At 42.5% G+C, this 25870-nt stretch overlaps 1 protein-coding gene across 1 annotated transcript in view; it reads right to left on the bottom strand.

Annotated features, from left to right (window-relative positions):
- Positions 1 to 3655: 3655 nt before the first annotated feature.
- Positions 3656 to 25870, bottom strand: part of ATP9A (ATPase phospholipid transporting 9A (putative)) — a 127734-nt gene continuing 105519 nt past the window's right edge. Inside the window, exons 23-28 of the mRNA XM_056548366.1 lie at positions 17263 to 17418; positions 12619 to 12683; positions 10269 to 10377; positions 8366 to 8423; positions 8066 to 8269; positions 3656 to 5505 (exon numbers count right to left, since the gene is read on the bottom strand). Coding sequence (XP_056404341.1) covers positions 5369 to 5505; positions 8066 to 8269; positions 8366 to 8423; positions 10269 to 10377; positions 12619 to 12683; positions 17263 to 17418 — 729 coding nt within the window. The 3' untranslated portion in view covers positions 3656 to 5368. The remainder of the gene's footprint in view (positions 5506 to 8065; positions 8270 to 8365; positions 8424 to 10268; positions 10378 to 12618; positions 12684 to 17262; positions 17419 to 25870) is intronic.

Genomic DNA, 25870 nt, shown 5'->3' with positions numbered 1-25870 from the left:
CTAATATAAACAGCAAAGGATATAACCATGCTTAATAATGCTGCTCATATATGTCTTGTTTGGATATAGTACCTTTTGTGGGTTGTTACTTGGAAAGTCAGTTACAAGGTAAGGCAAAGGCAATTCCAGGACTTAAAGGGGAACTTCCGGTGGAATTTTGTTTATTTATTTTCAGATCAGCTGGCTCCACAAAGTTAAACAGATTTGTAAATTAATAGAAATGGGATATTAGTCCTCAGCTCAATATCAAAAAGATTAAATGGTGGATGTCTGGTATCAATAATAGAGAAAACAAAATTTGTATAAATAAATGGTATTTAATAGATATTAAATAGTGCGTTCCCGCAGGGCCCTACGGTAGCGCACAAATGGTTAAAAGGTAATAAATATAAAAATGCAACAAGTTGTTACACTACAGATCGAACATGTGTAGTACTAATAACACTCTTAATATAAAATGTATCTAGTAAGGCTACCAGCCGTGTGATGATACACTGAATGATACTGTAACATATAGTGTAACATATGTTACAGTATCATTCAGTGTATCATCATACGGCTGGTAGCCTTACTAGATACATTTGTTATTAAGTGTGTTATTAGTACTACACATGTTCGCTCTGTAGTGTAACAACTTGTTGCATTTTAATATTTATTACCTTTTAACCATTTGTGCGCTACCGTAGGGCCCTGCGGGAACGCACTATTTAATATCTATTAAATACCATTTATTTATACTAATTTTGTTTTCTCTATTATTGATACCAGACATCCACCATTTAATCTTTTTGATATTGAGCTGAGGACTAATATCCCATTTCTATTACTTTTTTATATCTCTCTGTGGGGGAGAGCTTTTAGTTAACCTCGCTAATTTTTTTGTGGTTGAGCTACACATATCTGTATATCCAGATTTGTAAATTACTTTACATATTTCAATAAATATTGGTTCAAAAAAATTGTATATTTTTGGATAAAAAATTTCCCTGCAGCTATTGCCTGTGTCTCTCTGTATGGAGACAAAATACAGAAACTTTGGGCATAACAAGCAGGATCTTGGCTTGCCTGTCCTCAGTGTACAGAGCCCTGCTTGTTCTCAGTGCACAGAGCCCTGCTTGTCTTCAGTGTACAGAGCCCTGCTTGTCCTCAGTGTACAGAGCCCTGCTTGTCCTCAGTGTACAGAGCCCTGCTTGTCCTCAGTGCACAGAGCCCTGCTTGTCCTCAGTGCACAGAGCCCTGCTTGTCCTCAGTGTTCAGAGCCCTGCTTGTCCTCAGTGTTCAGAGCCCTGCTTGTCCTCAGTGTTCAGAGCCCTGCTTGTCCTCAGTGTACCGAGCCCTGCTTGTCCTCAGTGTACCGAGCCCTGCTTGTCCTCAGTGTACCGAGCCCTGCTTGTCCTCAGTGTACAGAGCCCTGCTTGTCCTCAGTGTACAGAGCCCCGCTTGTCCACCCACATTTGCTGTATTTGGTCTCCTCACAGAAACACACATTGCAGGGACAACATTTTTTCACTGAAAAAAAATATACACATTTTTTGGAGGTAACCCCTGTTTTTTATGATATGGAGCTTCTGGGCACCACTGATCTCACTAAGCCGCTCACACAGGCATACACTCTCCTTCAATCAGTGGGTCCAAGTCCTTTTGACCTTGCCTATTTGAAGTGGGTGGAGGATATTCCTGCATTATCGGAGGATCAGTGAAAGGAAGTTGTTCAGACTTACTTTTCTACTGTTTTCAGTGCGAGGGATTTGCTAATCCAGTTTTGTTTCCTCCTGCGTCTTTATTATACTCCGGTTAAACTAAAGGGAATTGGAGTTTCCCCTTCTGATGTCTGTTTTTGGTGTCATTCTGAGGTGGGCACTCTTTTGCATGTGATGTGGGGGTGTGCATGTGAGGTCCCGTTTTGGAGAGAGGTGATTGTTTTTTTGGCAGATCCCCTAGAATTTCCCTTTGTCTTGACCCCGGAGGTTTGTCAATGGATTGGAAATGGGCTCCCATAGGCGCCTGCTGATTTGGTTCTTGTTGTTTTGTGCCCATAAAGTACTTATTATGGTATGGAAGGATACTGTGACCCCACACTTTGTCCCACTGGAAAGCAATGGAGAAGAAATATGTTCCCCTGTACCAGTCCCTGTATATTAGTAGGAAATGCCCCTAAGAAATTTGATAAAGTCTGGATGCCCTGGCTTCTACTGGAGGCTACTCCGGTTCGGTTGTTTCCAAATGTCTAATTGGCCTCTGCCTTGTCCTGAGTGATTGAAAGGGGGGGTGGGGGTTCCAGGGTGTGCTTGTGGGGGGCCTCTCCCTGGGAAAGCACTGTAATTGTAGTGTTCATTGCCAGACTGTACTACTTTGGTGTCCTGATGTATGGTTTTGTTTATCTTTTTTGTTGTTTGTAACTTTTAAACTTAAATACTTAAAAAATATATATATACCGGTATGCACATTTTTAACCAATATATATTACAAGTAAACATATGTAATTATCAACATTATATAAAAAGTGTTTGCAAATGACAGGTACACTTTAATGACATGCACCATACTTTTGGTACAAAATATTGGAGTATAATAAGCCAAAAGTGGCTACCATGTCAAGATATGCCACTCTTCTGCCTGCCTGATCTACTTTTATGCTGAGAAAATTTAGGATACTTGCATTTGTTGGTATATAGCTGGGTCACCATATTAGAGTCTTTCCTGGTGGTGCTCAGCTGTATTAATAACAGTCTCTATTCCAAAATAGTAGCTTTCCAGACTTCTATTTGTGATGCTGCTGGTGTACAAAAAGGGAGAGATGCACGATTTAAATAGCATCCACTATGCTGCTTCTGGCTCCTCTGTCGGAAGAAGCAAAGCGGGGGCTGCGTGAAACGCGTGACTATCTTAATTTTTGTACACCTCACATAAATATAAGCCTGAAAAGATATGTGGCGAGTGCTCCTTTCTTCACCAATACTACTGTTTTGAAATGTAAGACTGTATTAATAAATCTACTCTCAGGTGCTGCATGTGCATGGCCATCCTCCCCTAGGAGCTTTGCTGCTTTAGGCCAACAGGGTTATATATAGGTACAGTAGTGGCATCATGCAGTCATTTGGAAGATCTTTTACAGCTCAATACAAACTTTTCTACTACCATGAGGCCTATGCATATGGTTAGACAGTGCAGAGTTAAACAACAGTGCCCTATGGCTGCATCATTTTGCATGTAACAGTATAGGTGTATTGGCCTCTGCATATAGGAGTGTTTTTGATCCACATGTTGGATGGCATTGTACACTAATAATTCTTCAGTCTGTCTGGGCACAGCTCATGCAAATCTATACCTGCAATATGATCAGAGTTAATAATTTGATGGTTGTGACTATATATACACAGATCTTACTATTTCCAGCTGACATTTCCTGAACTGGATAATAATTTCTACCTACAAATCCAGACTAAACATTGGTATTCCACCCAGCAGCATCACTGACCACTGGACCTGTTTTTGGGATAGTCGGGAACTCTGGGGCTCTCTGGTTCTAGAATCAGACTTTGCTCTGCCTGTTTTGGTTCTAAAGTGCCACCTAATGGTCACAGTGCAACGTCTCATCCGCAACCTTTCAGCAAATACACATCTTTCCATTCCCCAGAAATGAGCGGAAAAGGAGTCGCATGTGCAGAAATTAGTTTTATTTCTTTATAGGTCCCTTTTCAGTTCTCAGCCGGACGTTCTATTTCATCCACTGAACAATAAATAAGGTTGTGAAATACATTACGAAATAATCAGCGACACAATATTTAGCAAGTACATTAAATGATAGGATTCACCTTACAGAAGAAGCACACTATAAAAGTGGAAGTAAAAAAAACAGCAACCTAACCGGCTGTGACTGAACAATAACGTGAATTATTGCTCGGATCGCTCTTCCCTTTATAGTGATGTACACTAGAGCAGCCATGTAAATCCATTATATCCTTATATGCATTTGTTATTGTGAATATTACCACAATCACATGAGATGACTGAACCTGGATACAGATAGCAATATCATTTTTATTAACTCTATGCTGACCAACATGATCGCTGTCCCTGGTGTGCCACATAAACTATCAAGGAATAGATGGGCAAAACAGTGTATCAAAGTCAAATGATCATTGCCTGTACATGCCTCCTAATGTATTCCTATTGACTGACTGTATGTGGCCTTAAGCTATCCTGGATTATCTTGTTTCTACAAATGAACTTCAGTCTTTACAGACCCAGGTATACAGCTCTATACTGGTCCAGCCTGATGCCCTATTGCTTCTGCATATTTCCAGTGCACATGTATTACAATGACAACCCTCCCAACAACTAGTCATTTATGTTGTGTTACCCGTACCAAGTAGACTGTGATATTTGACTAGTTGCTTGGAGTTCAGGACAGTGTGTGTGCTTCTTCTATGTTTCCTCAAGTTAAACCCGGGCTTAAACTAAGGGATTAAGCAATGTACTGTGTTTAGGAGACTGTGAATTGGTAGTGCAATACGGGGTTTGAGCACGTGTAACATGCAGATATAAAGCCTCTCCAGTGCAGCGGTCATTATTGACACTGCCTAATATATTGGCAAGGTATGCATTCATTTTGGCACTCGTCAATAGAGAATGACGGATGGAGGAGGCCGCTTGTGTAGAGAAGAGATGCTGCAGTGAATCTGGTCCATGCTGTCTAAGGGGTGTCACTTATCAGTATATGGTTCTCACTTCACAATCTGTAGTTTATCCATCAGACATACATAGGAACAGAATGATATCCTCACACACAACTGTACAGGAGTAATAATAATAGATATATACATGCCGACACACACTGCAACATCATTGGGCAGTAGCCATGCCAGCTCGTGAAAGTGCCATATTATTGTCAAGACTCCTGATCGCAGGTCTTCAATAGATTTAAATGTCTTTGTATGATTCTTATTGTCTGTAATATCACATACACAATTGTATTTTTCCATGATGACACAATAGTTGTCGGGGACAGGACAAAAAAAAAGACAGATCGGAACAGATGTAAATGCAAACGACGGCCTCCACGGTCCAGGACATAAATGCCCACCACAGGGGTTCCAGTCAAGGAGTTTACTTCTATGCAGATTAAGAGGGGGCCATGGAGATCTTTTGCCTAGTTTACGGTTATTCCTTTTTTTTCCAATATGATGCCCTCTATTATTTGGCATATTTTTAAGCCACAATTGAACTCTTAGTGCTTGAGATGAGATAAACCCTGTATCATTTGTTCCCTTAGATAAATGATCAGTAACCGTTGATCATTTTCAGTAAACGTCTTCATCCCTAGTTCATTAAAGCAGCATGGGTGGTGTCCATGTTCACTGGGATTCTAGGAGGTCAGCTTGGAGTAGCTGGGAGGAGAGAATTTCCGCCTCAGGTATTTGAGGAAGTAGAGAGGGAGACAGCTGACCAGAGTGATGACGGTCACTTTCCACAGGAAGGACACCGTGGTGATGAAGTAGACATCTAAAAACACATGAAAAGAGACAGGTAGTAACAAGTGTTCATGTGTGTATAATATTGAATGTATGGCTTCTGTGCTGTGCTTCAGAAACTACATAAACAGCTTAAAGCTAATGGGGGGTTATGAAAACTGTCTAAAACAGCCACTAAAAGGGTTACTCTGCTCCCCAGCGTCCGGAACTCAATGTTCCGAACGCTAAGTGCGGGTTTACGCGTTCACACCCGCCCCCTCGTGACGTCATAACCCGCCCCATGATGTCACACCCCGCCCCCTCAAAGAAAGTCTATGGGAAAGGGGCCGTCACGCTCCCTCCCATAGACTTGCATTGAGGGGGCAGGACTTGACTTCACGAGGGGGTGGGCGTGAACACTAAAGGCTGCGCCCAGCGTTTGGAACATTGAGTTCACTGGGGCGCGGAGTAACCCTTGAAGCTATTTTTGGCTTTCCAACTATCTCTGGCAACTGCAAGCTGCTGGAGGGGCTGGTGGGCCTTCTGCAGACTTAAAGGAGTACTCCAGTGAAAGTTAACATATTCACTATCCACAGGATAGGGGATAAGTAACTGATTGCAGGGGGACCGACCACTGGGAACCACTGCGATCTCCGGGACTGGATCCTGGCTTTCTCACTGAGAAGCGTGTGTCGTCTACCAGTAGACGGCACGCGCTCCATTCATTTCTATGGGAGCGCCAAGGATAGCCGAATGCTGTACTTGGGTCTTTTCAGCGCTCTCATAGAAATTAATGGAGCTTGTGCCATCTGCAGCACATGCTCCTTACTTAGTGCCGGGTCTCATCTCTGAGATCCCAGGGGGGGCCGGGGCAGTGGTCTGGCCCCCCGCATTCAGCTACTTATCCCCTATTAATGTTGCCATAGTTCTCCTTTAAAGTGATATTTCTATATCTGTAGGAATTTCTTAAAAGGTTCTCAGGTTTCCCCCATCGTCATTCTTTTTTACATTTTTTTTACTTTGTCCAACCAGCTTTAAATCCCATTGTTTGTTTTCCTTTTTTTTATTCTTTATATGATCTTAATTAAACAAAGCATAATATGGGACAAATAAATATAATTCCAGTTAATTAAGAATTTGGATTACATAGTTAAAATGTACCAGGATCCTGTATTGTTTGACGGCACAGGGCCTTGCTATACAACCAGTATCAAGTATCATAGTATGTCAGGGTTAACTCTGCGCAGTAGAGATTTGAGTGCTACAGGATGATGATGGACGGAGTCCTTACCTCCCTAACATTTGTCATGTCAGTTATGTTCACTCCCTGGGAATGTAGAATATACAAAATATGCCACATAAAAAATACAGAGAATCCTCAAAATGTTGAGGTTACATGAATGTAACACATCAAGTCTCTCATCATTTATTTGTAAATTTAGCCCTTTAAATGAAAGGAAAACAAAACTGCACTGACTTTTGACCTTTTTTTTGGGCCCATTATGATGCAACATTGAAGCACATTTGCTATTGCAAATGTGGCAAAAAACAAAGTGACATTTATTAAGTGTATTACACACTTCTTACTCTTACTATACAAGGGGTGTATTTATGGCTTGAATGCTACATCCTGCACCAATTTTTTTTTTCTTAGGTCAACTTTTATGAAAAATTTGAACAGATATCACAGGCCATTGTACAAGAAGTTTAAGTCTATTACAATTACAAAAAGGCTTACTAATAGGTTTGTCTGAATTTAGACCAGTCAGTATTAAGATGCGCCAGATTTATTATAGTGTCTCAGGCTGTGCAATAAATTTAGCACATCTTTAGCCACTTTTGTCAGAGTTTTCACTGTTTGTGCATTAGTAAATTCACCCCATTATATGTTATCTCCTTTCTAGCCCTATGCAACCTCTATTCTATTTCAAGTGCATGTGAAGTATAGAAAAATGAAGTCTCACTCACCCGGCCGATTGCTTCAGCATACGATGATTTATTCCAATACCGTAATTGTACAAACATAGATCACATATCCATGGCGGGGAGCGAGAGCCGAACACGACTCTGACGCGGGGCACACCACTGATAGGCTACTAGTTTCGCGTCACTGCCGACCAATCGGTCGGCAGTGACGCGAAACTAGTAGCCTATCAGTGGTGTGCCCCGCGTCTGAGAGTCGTGTCCGGCTCTCGCTCCCAGCCATGGATATGTGATCTATGTTTGTACAATTACGGTACTGGAATAAATCATCGTATGCTGAAGCAATCGTCCGGGTGAGTTAGACTTCATTTTTCAATACTTCACATGCACTTGAAGTTATCTTCTATTCATATGATAGTCTGCACCCAAAGACACAGTCAGCAGTACAAAAGCACCTACAGTCGTCCTATTCCATTTAAATGGGATTATTGAATGCTACTCTGTGCAGTGCCTGGTATATCTGTCTATTTGTATTTGCTACTCTATTCTATTTCACATGAGAATTTGGGTATATTTAGTTCTGGTTTTCTGTTTGTGTCTTATTCTGCACTGAAGCCCTTTATTTTCCCTCACTATAATGAACCGAGCTTTACAAAAATGTTGTCGCCCGTAACAGTTATTTTTCTTACCTATAAACTCATGTAAGAAAACTAGGGAGGCGATGTAACAGGACAGGCTGAGAAGCTCGGCCACGATCATCAGCCAGTGCCACGTCTGAATGGTCAGCGCTACCATCAGCAGTTCTGTGAGGATCAGGGAGGTGAAGGAAATTGCAACAATATGGACAAACTCTGACTCAAAGAGCAGCAGTGCACCATACATGATGATGCTTCCTAGAGAGAGGGGGATAGGTACAAGATCAGTGACATTTTTATTATTTGCAGACTGCATTTTATAGTTCTGCCAACATATCAGAACACCCTACATACCTTGATAAATGCTGATCAATACCCATATAAGGAATGTTTTGTATGAAAGTGGCCGTCCCTGGAAAAAAGAAAAATAAATATTTAAAGGGGTATTCCGGTATCAGAATAAAGTTTTATTTAAATACAATCACCCCAAGAAATATAATATACTAATATAGCACAAATTGTACCGTCTTCATGCTTTTTCTTGAATTACCCCTGACTGAAAGTAATGTGGTCCTTTTATTTTCACTGTGATGTTGTCTTTGGCTTTACAGCTCCTCCCTCTCTCCCGAGATGACACATGAAGCATGTGCGACCATGTGACCATATCTTTTTTCCTAAACTTGTGTTACTGCCCAAAACTCTGCTCACGCTGACTTCAATGGGATCGCAAGAAACTTTCTAAAAAGTAGTGACATGTCCCTTTTTTTAGTGCCTAAACTCTAATTGAAGTCAATGGGAGCTTCAGGACCAGCAGTGCCTGCGTAAACTTACCTTAAACGATTAATATTTTTTCATTTTTTTTGGGAGAACCACTTAGTGGGTGGACCACAGTGTAATTCCAGACTGGAAACACCAGCTGACCACCTCCTGCAGATCCACTAATACTTGTTAGCTTGTGCAGCCATTACAGCCCAAACCAAAGATCCCTAATAAGGCTCTAAGGCTATGTTCAGATCTGTTTGGAGGCTTCATTTGATTTTTTGCTTTTGGGGGGAAAAAAAAACTGAGCCGGTGGATCCGCTGCACAATAGACACCAACGGACACCAGTGACTTTAATGGGGTCTTTAAAGGGGTACGCCACTGGAAAACTTTTTTTTTTTTTTTTTTATCAACTGGTGCCAGAAAGTTAAACAGATTTGTAAATTACTTTTATTTAAAAATCTTAACTCTTCCAGTACTTATCAGCTTCTGTATGTTCCACAGGAAGTTCTTTTCTTTTTGAATTTCCTTTCTGTCTGACCACAGTGCTCTCTGCTGACACCTCTGTTCATTTTAGGAACTGTCCAGAGTAGGAGCAAATCTCCATAGCAAACCTCTCCTGCTCCGGACAGTTCGTAAAATGGACAGAGGTGTCAGCAGAGAGCACTGTGGTCAGACAGAAAGGAAATTCAAAAAGAAAAGAACTTCCTCTGTAGTATGCTGCAGCTGATAAGTACTGGAAAGATTAAGATTTTTTTAATAGAAGTAATTTAGAAATCTGTTTGACTTTCTGGCACCAGTTGATAAAAAAAAAAAAAATATATATATGTTTTCCAGAGGGGTACCCCTTTAAAGCTTACCTCTCATTGTACAGTATTGTCAATTTTATGAAATTGTGCATGATGATAATTTTCCTAAATCACATTAATTTTAAATGTGGCACCTAAATGTCTGAACAGGGCATGCCCCTCACTGTGAATACCTATGCTACAGGAGACAAATCTGTGGTGATGGAGCAGAAAGCTTAGTCTTCTATTGCATAGTTATATACAGCGGGGGAGATTGGTGCCCCGTTCGGGCATTTAGGCGCTGAATTTAAAATTAATGTAATTTAGGAAAATGACCATCATGCCCACGATAGCATTAGCATTTGTTTTAGTATTGGTATTGAAAGGGTGTTCCTTGTAGGATAGGTGCATGATAAATATGTGCCTCATTCCTTCATTTCACATCAGATGCAATAAGCTGGACCCAGTGTCCTGTGAGCACAACACCTGGAATACCCCTTTAATTTAGATCAGAAAACACTGCATGCATTAGTTTGTTAGTCATACTGGAGGGTAGCACGCCAGATCACTAGGCATATGTAAACCTAGCTTTAAATATATTTTCAAAGAAGTTATTATGTATAAAATGTTGTTCAGAAAGATACTGTGGCGTGCCCTTCATAGTTGTAACCACATAGTGGTTGTGGACTGAAGCAGTGCCGCTCTTTACCTTTAGTAGATCCTTGTACAGCTCTGGATACAGCATTGCCACTTCAGACTTCACATCTTTATCGAGCACCAGAGAGAAGACCGGGAACATTGTATAGAGTGTGGAATATCTGCAGAGAATAAACCACACAATTCATAAGGAAGCAGCAGAATAGGAAGCATTATACACTAGAGATTTTCTATCTAAGAAAATCCTACAAGGCTTTGATTAATCATATATGTGAAGGACCTTTTTGTAAATATCTGTACTAGTTCAACTACATTTCAACCAGTGAAGTCCACCACTTCATACAGGTGCCATCTGTCAGCATATAGCAGGGAGGACATGATCTACAGGACTTGCAAATTCCCTTTATTAAAAACAAAAATAAAACCTCCTTGGTCTTTTCTGACTCACAACTCTGGCTTTTCCTGATAGAGATCCCACAGCACAATAGCCGTCCAAGCTTTGGAGGGTTTGGCCATCACCCATTCTTCATCCTGATTACATCACACAGGACCCAAGGGACCAAAAATTTCAAAGAGCTGCGCTCTCTACAAGTGGGCAGGGTGGAGTGGCCTCCCCGCAAGCCGTGATACTGTACAAGGCCGGTCAGGAAGGGTGGAATAAAGGGAATTGAAAATAGTAAGCCATTAATCCTTATACGGCCTTCAGACTTCTCGGCCGCTTGATACTGGCCATTATAAAAAAACACTAGAAATATATCCGTGTTAGTGCACGCACTTCCCTAAGAGGCGGCGAGAATTATATGTAATCACAATTTTCTCACCCATCTGAAATTCCTGAACCTGTAGCTATATGGTGTTCAGTTTATGTCCATTCAGATAAAGCATTCATTGATGAAGTTATGAATTAGGAAAGAATCCAAAAGCATGAGCTACAAGTGATAGACTCAAAATAAGCACCTGTCGGGGAGGGGAATAGATGACCTGTAAGACAGAGCTGATGGGGGGGGGACTTTACAAATAACAATATTTATCTACAAGGCTATTCCAAAGAAGCAAACTTATACTACAAATATGCTCATTCTTATATCATGTCACTACACGCTTCCAACCCAGATCACTCCTTTACTCTAGCTGAGCATCTATCCCCACCACTATGTCTGGGCTTCTGTGCTAGCTCTCCAGTTCTTAAAGGGGTACTCCGGTGAAAAACTTAATTTTTTTTTTTTAAATCAACCGGTGCCAGAAAGTTAAACAGATTTGTAAATTACTTATATTAAAAAAAATCTTAATCCTTCATGTACTTGTTAGCTGCTGAATACTACAGCTGAAATTCTTTTCTTTTTGAAACACAGAACTGTCTGCTGACATCACGAGCACAGTGCTCTCTGCTGACATCTCTGTCCATTTTAGGAACTGTCCAGAACAGCATATGTTTGCTATGGGGATTTCCTTTTACCCTGGATTATCAGCAAGGTAATTGCCGATGCCGATAACGCCCAAAATCGTGAATATCGGCCAAACCGATAATCGGTCGATCCCTAGTTAAAACTAGTGAAAGTATACCTGCTTTAAGAGTGTCTGAACACTTTTGTATTATAAGAAAGCTAATATCAATGTGTATGGAGGTGCACTAATAATTACTAATGCACCTGCTATGCAAATACTACTAACATGTACTGTAGCGTAGTACCTACCACCAATGCATCTGTGATACAAATATCAGTCTAGACTGTGACATAAAAATCATACTGGAACATAAATGCTTATAATGTACAAACAATAAGTGGATTGAAACATATAATTTATTAATAATACGTCTAAATTGAAGAACTCTATGTGAACAGTGACATAATACATAATTCGGTAAACAAATACACAGAGACTATATACATTGGATAATCCCTCCTATAAGAGAATATATAAGATAGCACATTTTTACTTTAAATGGGCACTGTAAGATCCAAAAACTTTATATATGTTGTTACTGATGAAAATTAAAGACCTTTTGAAATATGGCTGTTTAAAATGTTTTGAATATTGAGTAAAAACAACTGCTCCTGAAAATCCCACCACTAGGGGTCGGGTCTGGAATTTCAGTAGCGGAATTCTCCACTACATAAATTCTGCAATTTGAGCGGTTCAGCAAAATCCCATTGAATCAATGGGAGGCTGCTGCACTGGAATTTCTTAGCGGAATTCTACTCGCAAATTCGGTACTGTGAATGGACCCTAAGAAACACTGTCACATTTATCTTAATTAGTCTTGTCCTGTGGGCAGATTTTTTTTTTCATTATTTTTTTAGTTTATACATTGTATATTTGTATGAAAAAGAATGCAGGCAGTTGTGTTGCCACGGCCTTATTTAACAACTGAACATTTTGTGGCAGTATAGTGTACGTACCCAATGATGAGAAATCCTTGGTAGAGAGGAACAGAGGCAAAGTAAAACACAGAGGAGAAGACGGCCTGTAAAAATATAGAAGAACCTCTATGAGTAAATGCACCATACTCTACGCCAGCTAGGCACCGGTATAGATATCTGCTATAATGTATGCAAATTTCTGGTGTAGGTTATAATAAATGTGGCGGGCCACTGGAGGTCACTCCTCCTCCTCACTTTTATAGTGGTGAGCAGTAAACGGTGTAAAAAAGGAAAAGTCTCTAATTGGCTTAAACAAAAATTTGCAACATAGTTTAATAAATTCCCCCAAAAGGCCCATTATGTCCTAGTTCTACAGAGTTTAATCTCAGGACTACAATGGAGGTTTGGTTTGTTATTTTTAGGAAATCAGTATCAGCAATGGTTTATCCAAAATCTCCTCATTGGAAATCCTGGCTACTACATCAGGCTTGTGATGTATACACCGAGCCTGCGATGTATACATTATCAGCGGGGGCCATTCTACAGATCTAGCCAAGTTTATCTGAGGTCAGTGTGAATGAGGAAGCAGAACAATGACCACAGGCTGTACTACACTCTCCGGAGAGGAAGTATAGGGTGAAAGTGTAAGGTGTATTGTGCAGTCACTACAATCTGTGGAGCTGCCGCTTTAATTCACGGCATTGTTGTACAGATTGTATTCACTCTTGCTGAGTCCAGCACCTGATCGTGATGATAAGATGCACAAGGGAGAATGGTTATTGTAGAGAGGCAGGATTGTGGCCATGTGTAGTGATGAGTGACAGCTCTGACAGGCCCGGCTGCTGTGTATCCAGGTCTGAAAAGAGCATATTAGGTAGTGAACTGACTATCCAATGTACATACTGCCCCAATGCTGCCTCTGCTCCAATTGCAAGTCAGTACCCCTGCATAATAAGGGCTCGTTCACACTTTTCTATATCCCATTCATATTAATTCAGGTTTTGTTTTTTTTTGGGAAATTGTTGCCAATACATTTAAATGGATTTATTCACATTGACGTGTTTTATATTTTCTTTACACACACCTATTTTTATACACACTATTTATATATGCATGGGGTAGATTTATCAACACAGTCTAAGGGTACGTCCCACGTACCGCTGAAAGGGGTACTCCGGTGGAAAACTTTTTTTTTTTTTTAAATGAAATGGTGCCAGAAAGTTAAACAGATTTGTAGATTACTTCTATTAAAAATTCTTAATCCTTTTAGTTCTTTTTAGTGACTGCATGCTGCAGAGGAAATTCTTTACTTTTTGAATGTCTTTTGTGTTGTCCACAGTGCTCTCTGCTGACACCTCTGTCTGTGTCAGGAACTGTCCAGAGCATAGGTTTGCTATGTGGATTTTCTCCTGCTTTGGACAGTTCCTGATACGGGCATCAGGTGTCAACAGAGAGCACTGTGGACAACACAAAAAAATTAAGATTTTCCTCTGTAGCAAACAGCTGCTAAAAAGTACTGAAAGGATTAAGATTTTTTAATAGAAGTAATTTACAAATCTGTTTAACTTTCTGGCACCAGTTCATTTAAAAAAATAAGTTTTCCACCAGAGTACCCCTTTAAGCAGTGTATTTCATGCTGCACAAAATCTGCAGTTGCAGCAGAAAATGTGCTGCGTAATCCCCGATCACCATACACACAAGGCTTTCCTTTCCAGGGCAGCAGCCCTGTGTTTGCAGTGAGTTTTGGAGGTGGGGCAGTACATCACGCCGATGCGTGGTCCACCTCCAAAACTCACTGCACACATAGGGCTGCCACCGGAAAGACCTGTGTGTATGGTGATCGGGGGTTACACAGCATATTTCCTGATACAGTAGCAGATTTTACACCTTGGGAGGAGCTAGCTCGCTCTTCTTTGAGCTCTGCTCTTTCTGCTAAGCTGAGGTCAAGTCGAGTCCTAGTGTGTGTGTCCAGAGTCATTGGAGGCCTCAAGTCCATTCTGCAGCCACAGTCAATTGCAAGTAAGCTGCAGTCATAGCTTTGTCAGTCAAGTCAAGTCAGTCCCTGTCAGCAACTGTCAAGTCAGTGTGGCCTGCATTCAATTTTCCAGTCTTACTACAAGTCCCAGTAAGCCCTTAAGGTCTCTGAGTCGCTGGTCACCTCCGTGGGCCTGGCTGAACTGTATAGACTTTACCATCTGTCTACCCTCAGTAAAGCTACCGTTATCCGTAACTTGACGTCGGAGCCATTATTGCCCCCGTGCCTAGCCCAGGATCCAGCAGTATACCTTCGGGTAGTTTTCGAGGATAAACCACTCCTTGGCATCACGAATACAAGGGGTTAATGCCATCTGCCCCTAGGGTAACAACATCTGCCCTCATCACACCCTTTAGGGTACGTTCACACGGGTAGATTTATTTGCGGGTTTCCCGCTGTGTATTTGAAAGGGGGCGGGCTCTTCTCGGCTGTCCGCAGCAGATTTTCCGCTGCGTAATTGCCTCTGCAGAAAATCCACCGCAGACCCTACTGACTTCAATGGGGCTTGCAGTGGATTTTCCGCAGCGGAAAATCTGCGGAAAACCGCAAAGAGCCCGCCCCCTTTCAAATACACAGCGGGAAACCTGCAAATAAATCTGCCTATGTGAACGTACCCTTAAACTGTGCTTTAATGCGGAAGTAGTAATGAGCTGTGAGCTGTGAGCGCAATTGCGCAGTTCTAATTTTATTTAGAATTTGTTAATAATATCAATAAGGCCCCATTTACATTTTGTTTTTGGATACATTGCTAATGTATATTTGGATACAGGCAAAAGGGTATTCTGATATACACTATGCCGGGCCCAATAGGGTGTTGTAGTTATTTTGTTCAACCCCAGTAAAACTCCACCACCTATAATACAAATGCACTTGCATTGGTATTCTTTACAGTAACAGCATTGACCAGATGTAATAGGATATAAATCATCAGATCATTAGTATTAAACTAACTAAGGTTTTCTTGTTCTGCTTTTTGCCAACAGAAAACCACAGTGATTCAGTGTTATTACACAATAATACAAGGTGTAGCAAATACTTCTTATCAGCAGTGGACGTCTACAGGGACTGGAAGAAATTACAACACCCAAAAAGGTATCTCCTAAACATGATCACATGGTCCCAGAACAAAAATAAGAGAATGTGTTCTGAAGGTGATCCCATATAAAAAGCTTCATTGCTCGTACTGCTCTCACCTCCAGATCTGTGACTGTTTGTTTATTTAGTAGAACATTGTTTGAAACAAGAATTTCCTTCTATTAAACCGTATTAGTCATCGCACCTCATCCTCTGTCACCACCTCAATTGTACAGTTTCCTTCTGTTTACAAACCTGCTATTTGTGGAGGCCCTGCGCTAACTCCCAGAACCAGACCTGTGCCAAAAGCCATTAATAACATATTGTCATCATTGTATAGAACATGTGATCAGAGGATAATGATAAAGCAAAGATTCACATTAATTTAGCATTAGATTCTGTTTAAAATTAAAGGTGGTGCTGTCACTGTGTGCATACATTACATTACTTGTCCTGTACTGATCCTGAGTTATATCCTGTATTATACCCCAGAGCTGTACTCACTATTCTGCTGGTGCTGTCACTGTGTGCATACATTACATTACTTGTCCTGTACTGATCCTGAGTTATATCCTGAGTTATATCCTGTGGGGTCACTGTGTGCATACATTACATTACTTGTCCTGTATGATCCTGAGTTATATCCTGTATTATACCCCAGAGCTGTACTCACTATTCTGCTGGTGGGGTCACTGTGTACATACATTACATTACTTGTCCTGTATGATCCTGAGTTATATCCTGTATTATACCCCAGAGCTGTACTCACTATTCTGCTGGTGGGGTCACTGTGTGCATACATTACTTATCCTGTACTGATCCTGAGTTATATCCTGTATTATACTCCAGAGCTGTACTCACTATTCTGCTGGTGGGGGCACTGTGTACATACATTACATTACTTATCCTGTACTGATCCTGAGTTATATCCTGTATTATTCTCCAGAGCTGTACTCACTATTCTGCTGGTGGGGTCACTGTTTACATACATTACATTACTTGTCCTGTACTGATCCTGAGTTATATCCTGTATTATACTCCAGAGCTGTACTCACTATTCTGCTGATGAGGTCACTGAGGATCAGTACAGGATAAGTAATGTAATGTATGTACACAGTGACCTCATCAGCAGAATAGTGAGTACAGCTCTGGAGTATAATACAGGATATAACTCAGGATCAGTACAGGATAAGTAATGTAATGTATGTACAGAGTTATATCCTGTATTATACTCCAGAGCTGTACTCACTATTCTGCTGGTGTGGTCACTGTGTACATATATTACATTACTGATCCTGAGTCATAACCTGTATTATACTCCAGAGCTGTACTCACTATTCTGCTGGTGGGGTCACTGTGTACATATATTACATTACTGATCCTGAGTCATAACCTGTATTATACTCCAGAGCTGTACTCACTATTCTGCTGGTGGGGTCACTGTACATACATTACTTTACTTATCCTGCACTGATCCTGAGTTACATCCGTATTATATCTTCAGGATAAAGCTAAAGTTTATAATAACCCTGTTGACTGTTCTATTATTCACAGGTCACAGTTTTGCTCCATACCTGCATGGTGCTGATACAGAGACTCCGGTGAATAACAAATTGGCTGAGGCCTGCCGATCTTTTGTAGCTGTTCCGTCCATGAACCATCAGGAGGCGGCCAAGATGTTTGAATTGCGTGATGGAGAAGTCCGCGGCAAGTGAAGCTTGTTTACCTTCCTGAAAGCAGAGCCACAGCCAGTTACACACAATCTATTGTCTGTCTATGACAACATATGTAAGAGACTATAGAAATAGGGGCACTGCAATCATTGTTAACATGGAATTAAACTACCATCCACACCATGTAGCCTAAATGTTCTTCCTTGCTGGATTACTAAGTATTAAAAACTCAAGATGTTTAGGGAAACTACAAATCCTCTTAAAAAATTATATATTTTTTATAATTTAATTCTTAAAAGCTTGTAAATTATTTAAAAAAAAATAAACAAAAACTATGGAAATCGATATCGTGGTAATTGTACTGAACTGTAAAATGTCAGTTTAGTTATATGGAAAGCGGTGCAAAGAAACCCCCCGAATTTGCTAAATTTGTTTTTCCATGTTCCTGTCAAAAATATGTATTCTCTCTCTTTTGTGGCATATTTCATAAAAAATATTTTATATGGAAAGCAAATGTGTCATTGCAAAGTACAATTCCCCCAAAAATGCAGTCGTCATGGGTCTGTAGATGAAAAAAATTTAGATTTATGGCTATTAAAAGGCCAGGAGGAAAGAGATATAATGTAAAAAGAAACTGGCTGCATCCTAAAATGGGCACTGTCAAAAAGATTGTTGTTGTTGTTACTGATGAAACTGTAAGACCTTTTTGGAAACAGTTGTTTAAAAAAAAAAAAAAAAAAGTAGTATGTTTTCTACAGTACAGGTGAATGGAGATACAACTCTGGAGGTGGGGTTCACCCCATGTTGTTTTCGCCCAGCCTCAGTGTGGCAGATTGTTGCATTCCCCTGCAATACAGGTGGAGTGCAAAAGCTAAGTCCAGGTAGCAGTCTCATGGCTCATTCACACGGGCGGATCCACAGCGTATTTTACGCTGCGGATCCGCCGACAATGGCCCCTACAGTGCTGCCCCCTCTGTGCCTGCTCATAGTGGCAATCCGTCGCTATGGGCAGACACGCTGCGATTTGCGCGTTGCCGCGTGCATGCCGCTATGAGCAGGCACAGAGGGGGCAGCACTGTAGGGTCCATTGTTGGGGGATCCGCAGCATAAATTACATTGTGGATCTGCCCGTGTGAATGAGCCCTCAATGTGCCAGAATAGCCCCATCCCAAAAAAAAATAAAAATAAACTTTAAGTGCCCTGCAAATACATTTTTGAAGCAGACTCTTATTCTAGTGACATTACATTTACATTCAGCTTTATTGTGCTCATGTTGCTAAGAGCTTTATGTTAAGAAATGTCAGCAACGCTTTAATGGAGCATCTGTAACATCTGCTCAGCATCTTGTCTGTATGACAGAGTGTCTATTTGCTGAGAATTAATCAGATGCATATTTTATCCCTTTTATTTTTAGAATGGTTATTCATGTTGGGACAGCTGACAAATCTGAACATCTTCACGAGTACGAGGAGAAATTGTCAGTGTGGAGAAGTCCTGTGACAATCTGCATTTTATTACTCGTTTACATAGTTGCAAGGTATGTTCAGACACAGTGTTACCGATCACGCGATAACTGATCAGCATAATTTCCTCTGATCCCTAGGGGAAAAAACGTCCCCTGGGGATGGTGAAGATACAGATTTTACCATATATCACGCGTTGCCAATCTGATGATTGGTTTCTTTTAAGTCTAAGGTTTAAAGGAAAATGGTGATCTGTTCACCCACACTAAACCCAATACACTGGGTTATAGTGTGGATGAACAGGAGACCGATGAGGGGTTAATGTGTTAACTACTTACCTGCATTCCGGAGATCTGTCCCTCCGATGATCTTCTTCCATCAGTGAATTGTGTGCGCTGCGCCGACTGAGCGCTCCCGTGACCAGCGACAATGAATATTTAAATTGAGCCCGCGGGCCAACCTCCAGCTGCAATTCACGGAAGATGGAAGATCTTCGGGGGGACAGATCTCCGGCGTGCAGGTACGTATTTAACCCATTAACCCCTAATCGGTGTCTTGTGTACCCACTTTAACCCAGTGTATTGGGCTAGATGGACAGATGACAGTTTTCCTTTAATGGAGATGTAGGTGCAATTTTTCACACAGATCACCTTTTAAATAAAATGCACAGTTCCATTACAATGTGCAATTTTGGGGTATAGAGGTTTTTAATATTTTTTATTCATTTATTTTTCACTACATAATGGGGGGAATTCCTCAAGAGGGGAGTAGGTAAACCTCTTTTTACCCTATAAATTTGTTTGATGTAAACTGTGTACTTGCACCAAATTTATTACATGGTGCAGGACATGTGATAAATCTGGTGCTGATCACATTTCTTACTTCAGTACTCCACTTTGTATCCTGATCCCTCTTTTTGTGCGACTTCTTAACCCTTGCGACAAAATGTTTTTTGATTATGCTGTTCACTGCCAGTTTTGTTAGCCAAGTCAGGACTGGTGTAGATTTGTGCCTAAGTTAGCGTATTAGTGCCAAAAGATGCACCAAACTAAAAGGTCGCACAGCATAAATTCCTGACCGCTGCACGATATCAAGTAAATTCATATCTTGGTATGTTCTTTTTTTAAACACTTTGTAAATGAAAAAAATCACTTAAATGAAAAAAATCACTGTTTCAAAAATCAGCAAAAAAAAATGCGTAAAACGGTTCATAAATTCCCCCCTATATGTTGTGTGACATGGCTTTGCCTCGTTTCTTTCCATTCACTTCAATACTGAAAGTCCACAGCATTAGTAACTACCTATAAATCCCCCAATCACAGTACCACTGCTGTCACGTGTCTGTATTAAGAAGGGATTGTGTAGGACTAGAAAAATGTGTCTGCATTCGTCGAAAAACAGTACCACACTTGTGTGCAACATATAACTTGTGGGCAAATGGCAGCTTTGGTTATTGTTCCGGAGACAGGCTCTTCACATTAAGTGCCCTGAGCTCTCTGTATTGGGAGCTTTCCTTGCCCCTTCAGCTTTGAGTGACAGCTGTATCATCCAATCAGGTGACCACAAGTGCAGTCACTTAGATCTAAGAAGAGAGGTTTGGGAGCCTGAATACAGAGAGCTAAGACACAGTGGGGGAGATTTATCAAAACCTCTCCAGAGCAAAAGTTGTCCAGTTGCCCATAGCATGCTTCTTTCATTTTTAACAAGGCCTCTGCAAAATGAAAGTAGCAATCGGATTGGTTGCTATGGGCAACTTTTCCTTTGCACATATTTTGATAAATCTCCCCTACTAGTATGTAAAGGGCCCACCGACTGGACACTTGGGACATCAAGATATATATATATATATATATATATATTTTTTTTTTGGCGAGGTACCAGCACTTAAACACTCACCTGTCCTACATTTATCACCTATCCTGTGGATAGGTGATAAATGTTATTTGAGACACAACTTCTTCAAGGACAAATGTGGTAGCTGTATGCAATGCAGGGTAGCTGTTATAACCCTAGGGGCAGATGTAACACCTTCTTGTCGTGACGCTAGGGCGTGGTTTAGCCTTAACCACCCGAAGGTAATACCGCTCTCATGTCCTGGGCTAGGCACGGGGGCAATGAAGACACCAACGCCAAGTTACGGACAATGGTAGCTTTACTGAGGGTAGACAGGTGGCACAGTCTATGCAGTACAGTCCAATCCCAAGGAGGTGACCAGTGACACAGGGGGACCTCGCAGGCTTGCTTGGACTTGCAATATGTAGAGACACTTTAGTGCAGGCCACGGTGACTATATAGAAGACTTGACTTGACTTACTTGACAATTGACATGAAGATGACTTTGAGAATACTTGAGCTAACTTGTGGCTGCAGACTTTAGGCTTGAGGCCTCCAATGCTCTGGACACAGTGAGATGACTGCACTGGACCTCAGCAGGAATAGCAATAATCTAAGAGAGAGCTTGTAGCTCCACCCTTGGTTTTGTTGGGTGCTATGCAAGGAGCCCATAGGGGGGGGTCACCTGGTCTCTAGCACCTCCTGAGTAACACTCTCATAGTAACAGCTATTAAAGAAACAGTACATTTTATTATACAACTTATGTACATAGGGGACAACACAAAAAAGGGGGCCCTGGGGACATGGAGAGACTCTGCCTGACAGGGCAGGAGAAGTACGGGGACACACCATCCCGTACTGGGCCACCACAAACTCCCCCTCTTAAATGGAGTTGTCCTCTACGCCAAGTCCTGGAGAGCGGAGGACCGGTTACGATGGACAACTTGCAGCTCGTAACCAAGTTTTCATACCTCGTACACGTTAGATTCTGGATAGGGTATGGCCGTCACTTTGTATGGTTCTGTCTCCCAGATAGAGTCCAGTTTATGAGTCTCGGGAACTTCCGCAGCCAGACTTTGTCACCTAGCTGGAGGGGTTTGGCGGAAGCGTGACGGTTATAATCTTGTTGTTGTCTTTGTTGAGCCTCGCCCATCTTTTTGCCAACAATCTCTTTTGCTTCTTGGATCCTCCTTTGATGGTCAGAGACCCACTCCATGGAGGCTTGCAGGGAGTTATTGAATGGAGCCTGCCCATGCCGTCCCATCATCAGGAAGAAAGGGGTGTATCCGGTAGAACAATGGACCATGCAGTTATAAATCTTAAATTCGGGCAACAATCGGGGCCACTCTTCAAGCTTGGATGCAGAAGCTGCTCGCAACATGTGGATGAAGACTTGATTGATGCGCTCACAGAGCCCGTTCCCTTGAGGGTGGTAAGCTGTAGTCTGAAGATTCTTACAGGCATGGAACTGACACAGCTCCTGGAAGAGTTGGGCCTCAAAGGCCATTCCACGGTCTGTTAGGACAGACTGCGGACACCCAAGGGTTTGCACCCAATTGGGGAAGAACATCTTGGCCGCTGTCTTGGCTGTGAGGTCTTTAACGGGTACCACAACAACCCATTTGGAGTAGGGATCCACAATAGTGAGAGCATAAAAGTGTACCCAGACCAGGTAGGAGACAATTTGACATGGTCTAGCTCGACCAACTGATTAGGTTTTTCACTCTGGATGGAATGGAGGGGTGCTCTTGCATCCTTGTGCACATTCTTGGTGACGCTGCAGACTGCACACTCACTGCACCATTTCTCATTGTCGCTCCGCATCACAATCCAGTAGAATCTTTGCCTGACTGTAGCCTCGGTCTTGTGGACTCCAAAGTGTCCCGACTGATCATGATATGCGTTGAGGACCATCGCCGAGTCTCTTCAGGGAACCAGAATCTGATGAAGTCGATCATCAAAGATCGGATCCAAAAGAATTTTGGTACAGCAGTCGCTTCCTCTGTCGCCACAGACATTTCAACTCGTAGTCACACTGGGCGCGTCATAGACGGGTTTGTACCTTTTTCATCAGAAGATAGTCCAACAGATCCCCCATGACTCGACTTTCGTCTTGTATTGTCTTCCAGGTGTATAGGTCTTCTTGGACCTTCTCAGACCTGGGTTCACCATCCTCAAGGGCGGTCACAACATTCTGATTCATGAACTTCTGGTAAAATGGGGGCATCTTCACATCTTCTTATTATCTTATCTTATTATCCATGTAGACAGTGAATGGCGTGGCAGCCAAGTAGTCCTTAAACTTTTCAGTCACGGCCCATACGAGGGCGAGAAGTTGCAGCTTGAAGGAGCTGTAGTTTGCATCATTTTTTTCTGCTCCTCGCAGGTTACAACTGGCATAGGCTATCACACGCTCTTGCCCTTCTTGCACTCGGGACAGGACAGCTCCCAGACCTTCGAAGCTGGCATCAGTATATAGCCAGAATGGCTGACTGTAGTCCGGATACGACAGGATGGGTGGTTCTGTCGGCAGATGTTTAAGAGCTAGGAACGCTGTCTCTTGCTCTTCGGCCCATTCAACAGGTAGTCTTCCATTGTAGTTCTCCTTTGCCGTACCCCGCAGGACCACTGTGAGGGGTTCTGCAATCTGGGCAAAGTGAGGAATGAAGCGGCGGAAGTGGCCGGCAAATCCCAGGAAGCTTCTGACATCTTTCACAGTGCCAGGTGTAGACCAGTTCTTGACAACCTCCACCATTTCAGGATTGGACTGGACTCCCTCTGCGCTGACAACATGACCTAGGTAGTGTACCTGGGGTTTAAGCAAATGACACTTCGACGGCTTAATCTTGAACCCATGTTTGATCAGGACTTGGAAGACGTCTGACAGATGACTGACATGCTCTTGGTAGGACTTGGAATACACAATGACATCGTCCAGGTACAATAGGACACTGAAAATTCAGATGGCCCAGGCACCGTTCCATCAGATGCTGGTATATAGCAGGGGCATTACATAGCCCAAATGACATACTTTTAAACTCGAACAGGCACCTGACAATATCCACTGGTTAAGTCCAGGGTGGAGAAGTAAGCAGCCGACCCGAGGGCTGCGAGTGAATCTTCGATTCAGGATAAGCATCCTTATGTGTGGCATTGTTCAACTTCCTGTAGTCAACACAAAAGCGGTTAGTTCCGTCTTTTTTCTTGACCAGAACAAGGGGTGCCGCCCACGGCCTCTGACTTTCTTGAATGACGTCCACCTCTTTCATGTCGGCCAGCATCTTCTTGACAGTCTGATACATGCCTGGCGCGACCGGACGATGCCTTTCTTTAATAGGTGGGCTGACGCCAGTGAGGATTCTGTGTTGGATCATGGACGTATGTCCAAAGTCTGTAGAGTGTTTACTAAAAGCCTCATGGTACCTTTTGGTGATGTTGACGACTCCCTTGACTTGATCCCTTGGGGGTAGTATCCTCTCCTACTTGGAGTTGCACCCACCAGGGCTCAGGAGAACTCGTACCGGATCCTTCATCCACTTGGGCCGCACGCTGTCGAGCCACCTTGCGTTCTGTTAGGATGTCCCTTGACTCTATGAGATACAGCTGGGCGACTGGGGTGTATTTAGGTAACACAGTAGCAGCAGACAGATTAACTAACCGGACTGGGACTCTCCCGTTGGTAACTGTGACAAAGCTTCTCGCAGCTCGGACAAGAGACTGATCTTCCAGTTGCATAGGCTCCAGCAGGGCTTGATAGTCCTTGTTTCTTATTCCAGGAAGGGCACGGCACCTGATGATGGTCTGTGTGTTGGGTTGCAAGGTCACCAGCCTGATGTCTTGTACTCGCACTTGTTTCACCTTGCTTGTTGGCGAACTTCTGCTCCACCTGTAGAACTTTCAAGGGGTGCTGCACAGCCCACTGGCTTGAAGGGGACATGTAGGGGAGAGAGGCATGCAAGGAATCGACTATTTCAGCAAAATAGTTTTTCATAATGTTCATCCCCATTATAAACTCAGCAGACCCCTTATCTGACACATTAGTTACAATCACTCCCTGCCCGATAAGTACATGCTTTCCCAACTGAATAGTTGGCATCCAGTATCCATGTCTGGGTATTGGTTGCCCGTTTCCAGCCACTACTCTAAATTCAACATCATCAGGCTCACACAATAAACTAGCATCCCATTGCTGATAGAAAACATTTTTAGGTATGGTAGACACTTGTGACTCTGTATCTATCAGCGCCTCCAACTGTACACCCTCTACAATAATTTTTACATAGGTATAGAAGGCGACATAAAGTACAAGTCCTGACTTAGGTCATTCGGGGTTTGGACCTGGTGATTGTTTTCCTGAGGACGGTCAGCATCTTCCAATGTCCTGACTTATTGCAGTAAGTAGAAAAGGGCCTTTGAGTCCCCGAGGGCCTATTGGGCGGAGAGTTGAAACTGCAGGGGGCAGGAACAGGGACAGGTTTCCTATGTGGGGGCTGTTCAAGGTCAGGTGGAGCGGCCTTGGTGGCAAGCTCCTTCACCACCTTAGTCAACTGTTCAATGTCCAGTTTAACACTTTGTAGGTTAGAGGCTGTGGTGACTGGCAAAGCAGATGATGCTGTGGTGGGGGCCAGTGATGGTGGTGGTGTGGGCCTAACTACCGACCCTAGTGGCTCTTGGACAGGGGTACAAACTTCCTCTAACTCAGTCCCGGACTCAATCACTTGAATTGCCAGTCTCTTAAAAGCGGGGAAGGACAAATTAGGGTTTTGGACTGGGCTTTGTCCCACTTATTATGAGCCCCATCGATAAATCTGTCCATTAACACCTTGGTGCCCTGCCCTGGAGATATACCATCTAGTTTTTGTACAGTCTCTAGGGCATTCTGTAGGGCTACGGCATAAGCTCTTAAAGTCTCACCTGGCTTCTGTTGCCTTTCATACAGCCGGAGACATACCTCTGACGGAGAATGTGACTCAAATACCTGGTACAGGCCTTCAAAGATCTGCTCTGCAGTTGCCTTCTCGGAGGCTGGCCAGGTGAGGACTTCTTCTAGTGCTGATCCCTGTAGTTGTCCTGTGAACAATAGCACCTGTTGATTAGGAGGGAAAGAGTAAAAGGCAAACAGACTCTGGATCCTTTCCTTGAAATCCCTCAGGGTGAAGGGGTCTCCATTGTAGGTAGGGAGGACAGGGTTCCCCATGAATACAGGTGCTGAC

This window comes from Hyla sarda, chromosome 12 (genome assembly GCF_029499605.1).
Source record: "Hyla sarda isolate aHylSar1 chromosome 12, aHylSar1.hap1, whole genome shotgun sequence".
NCBI lineage: Eukaryota > Metazoa > Chordata > Amphibia > Anura > Hylidae > Hyla > Hyla sarda.
This window is presented reverse-complemented; position numbering and strand designations above follow the sequence as displayed.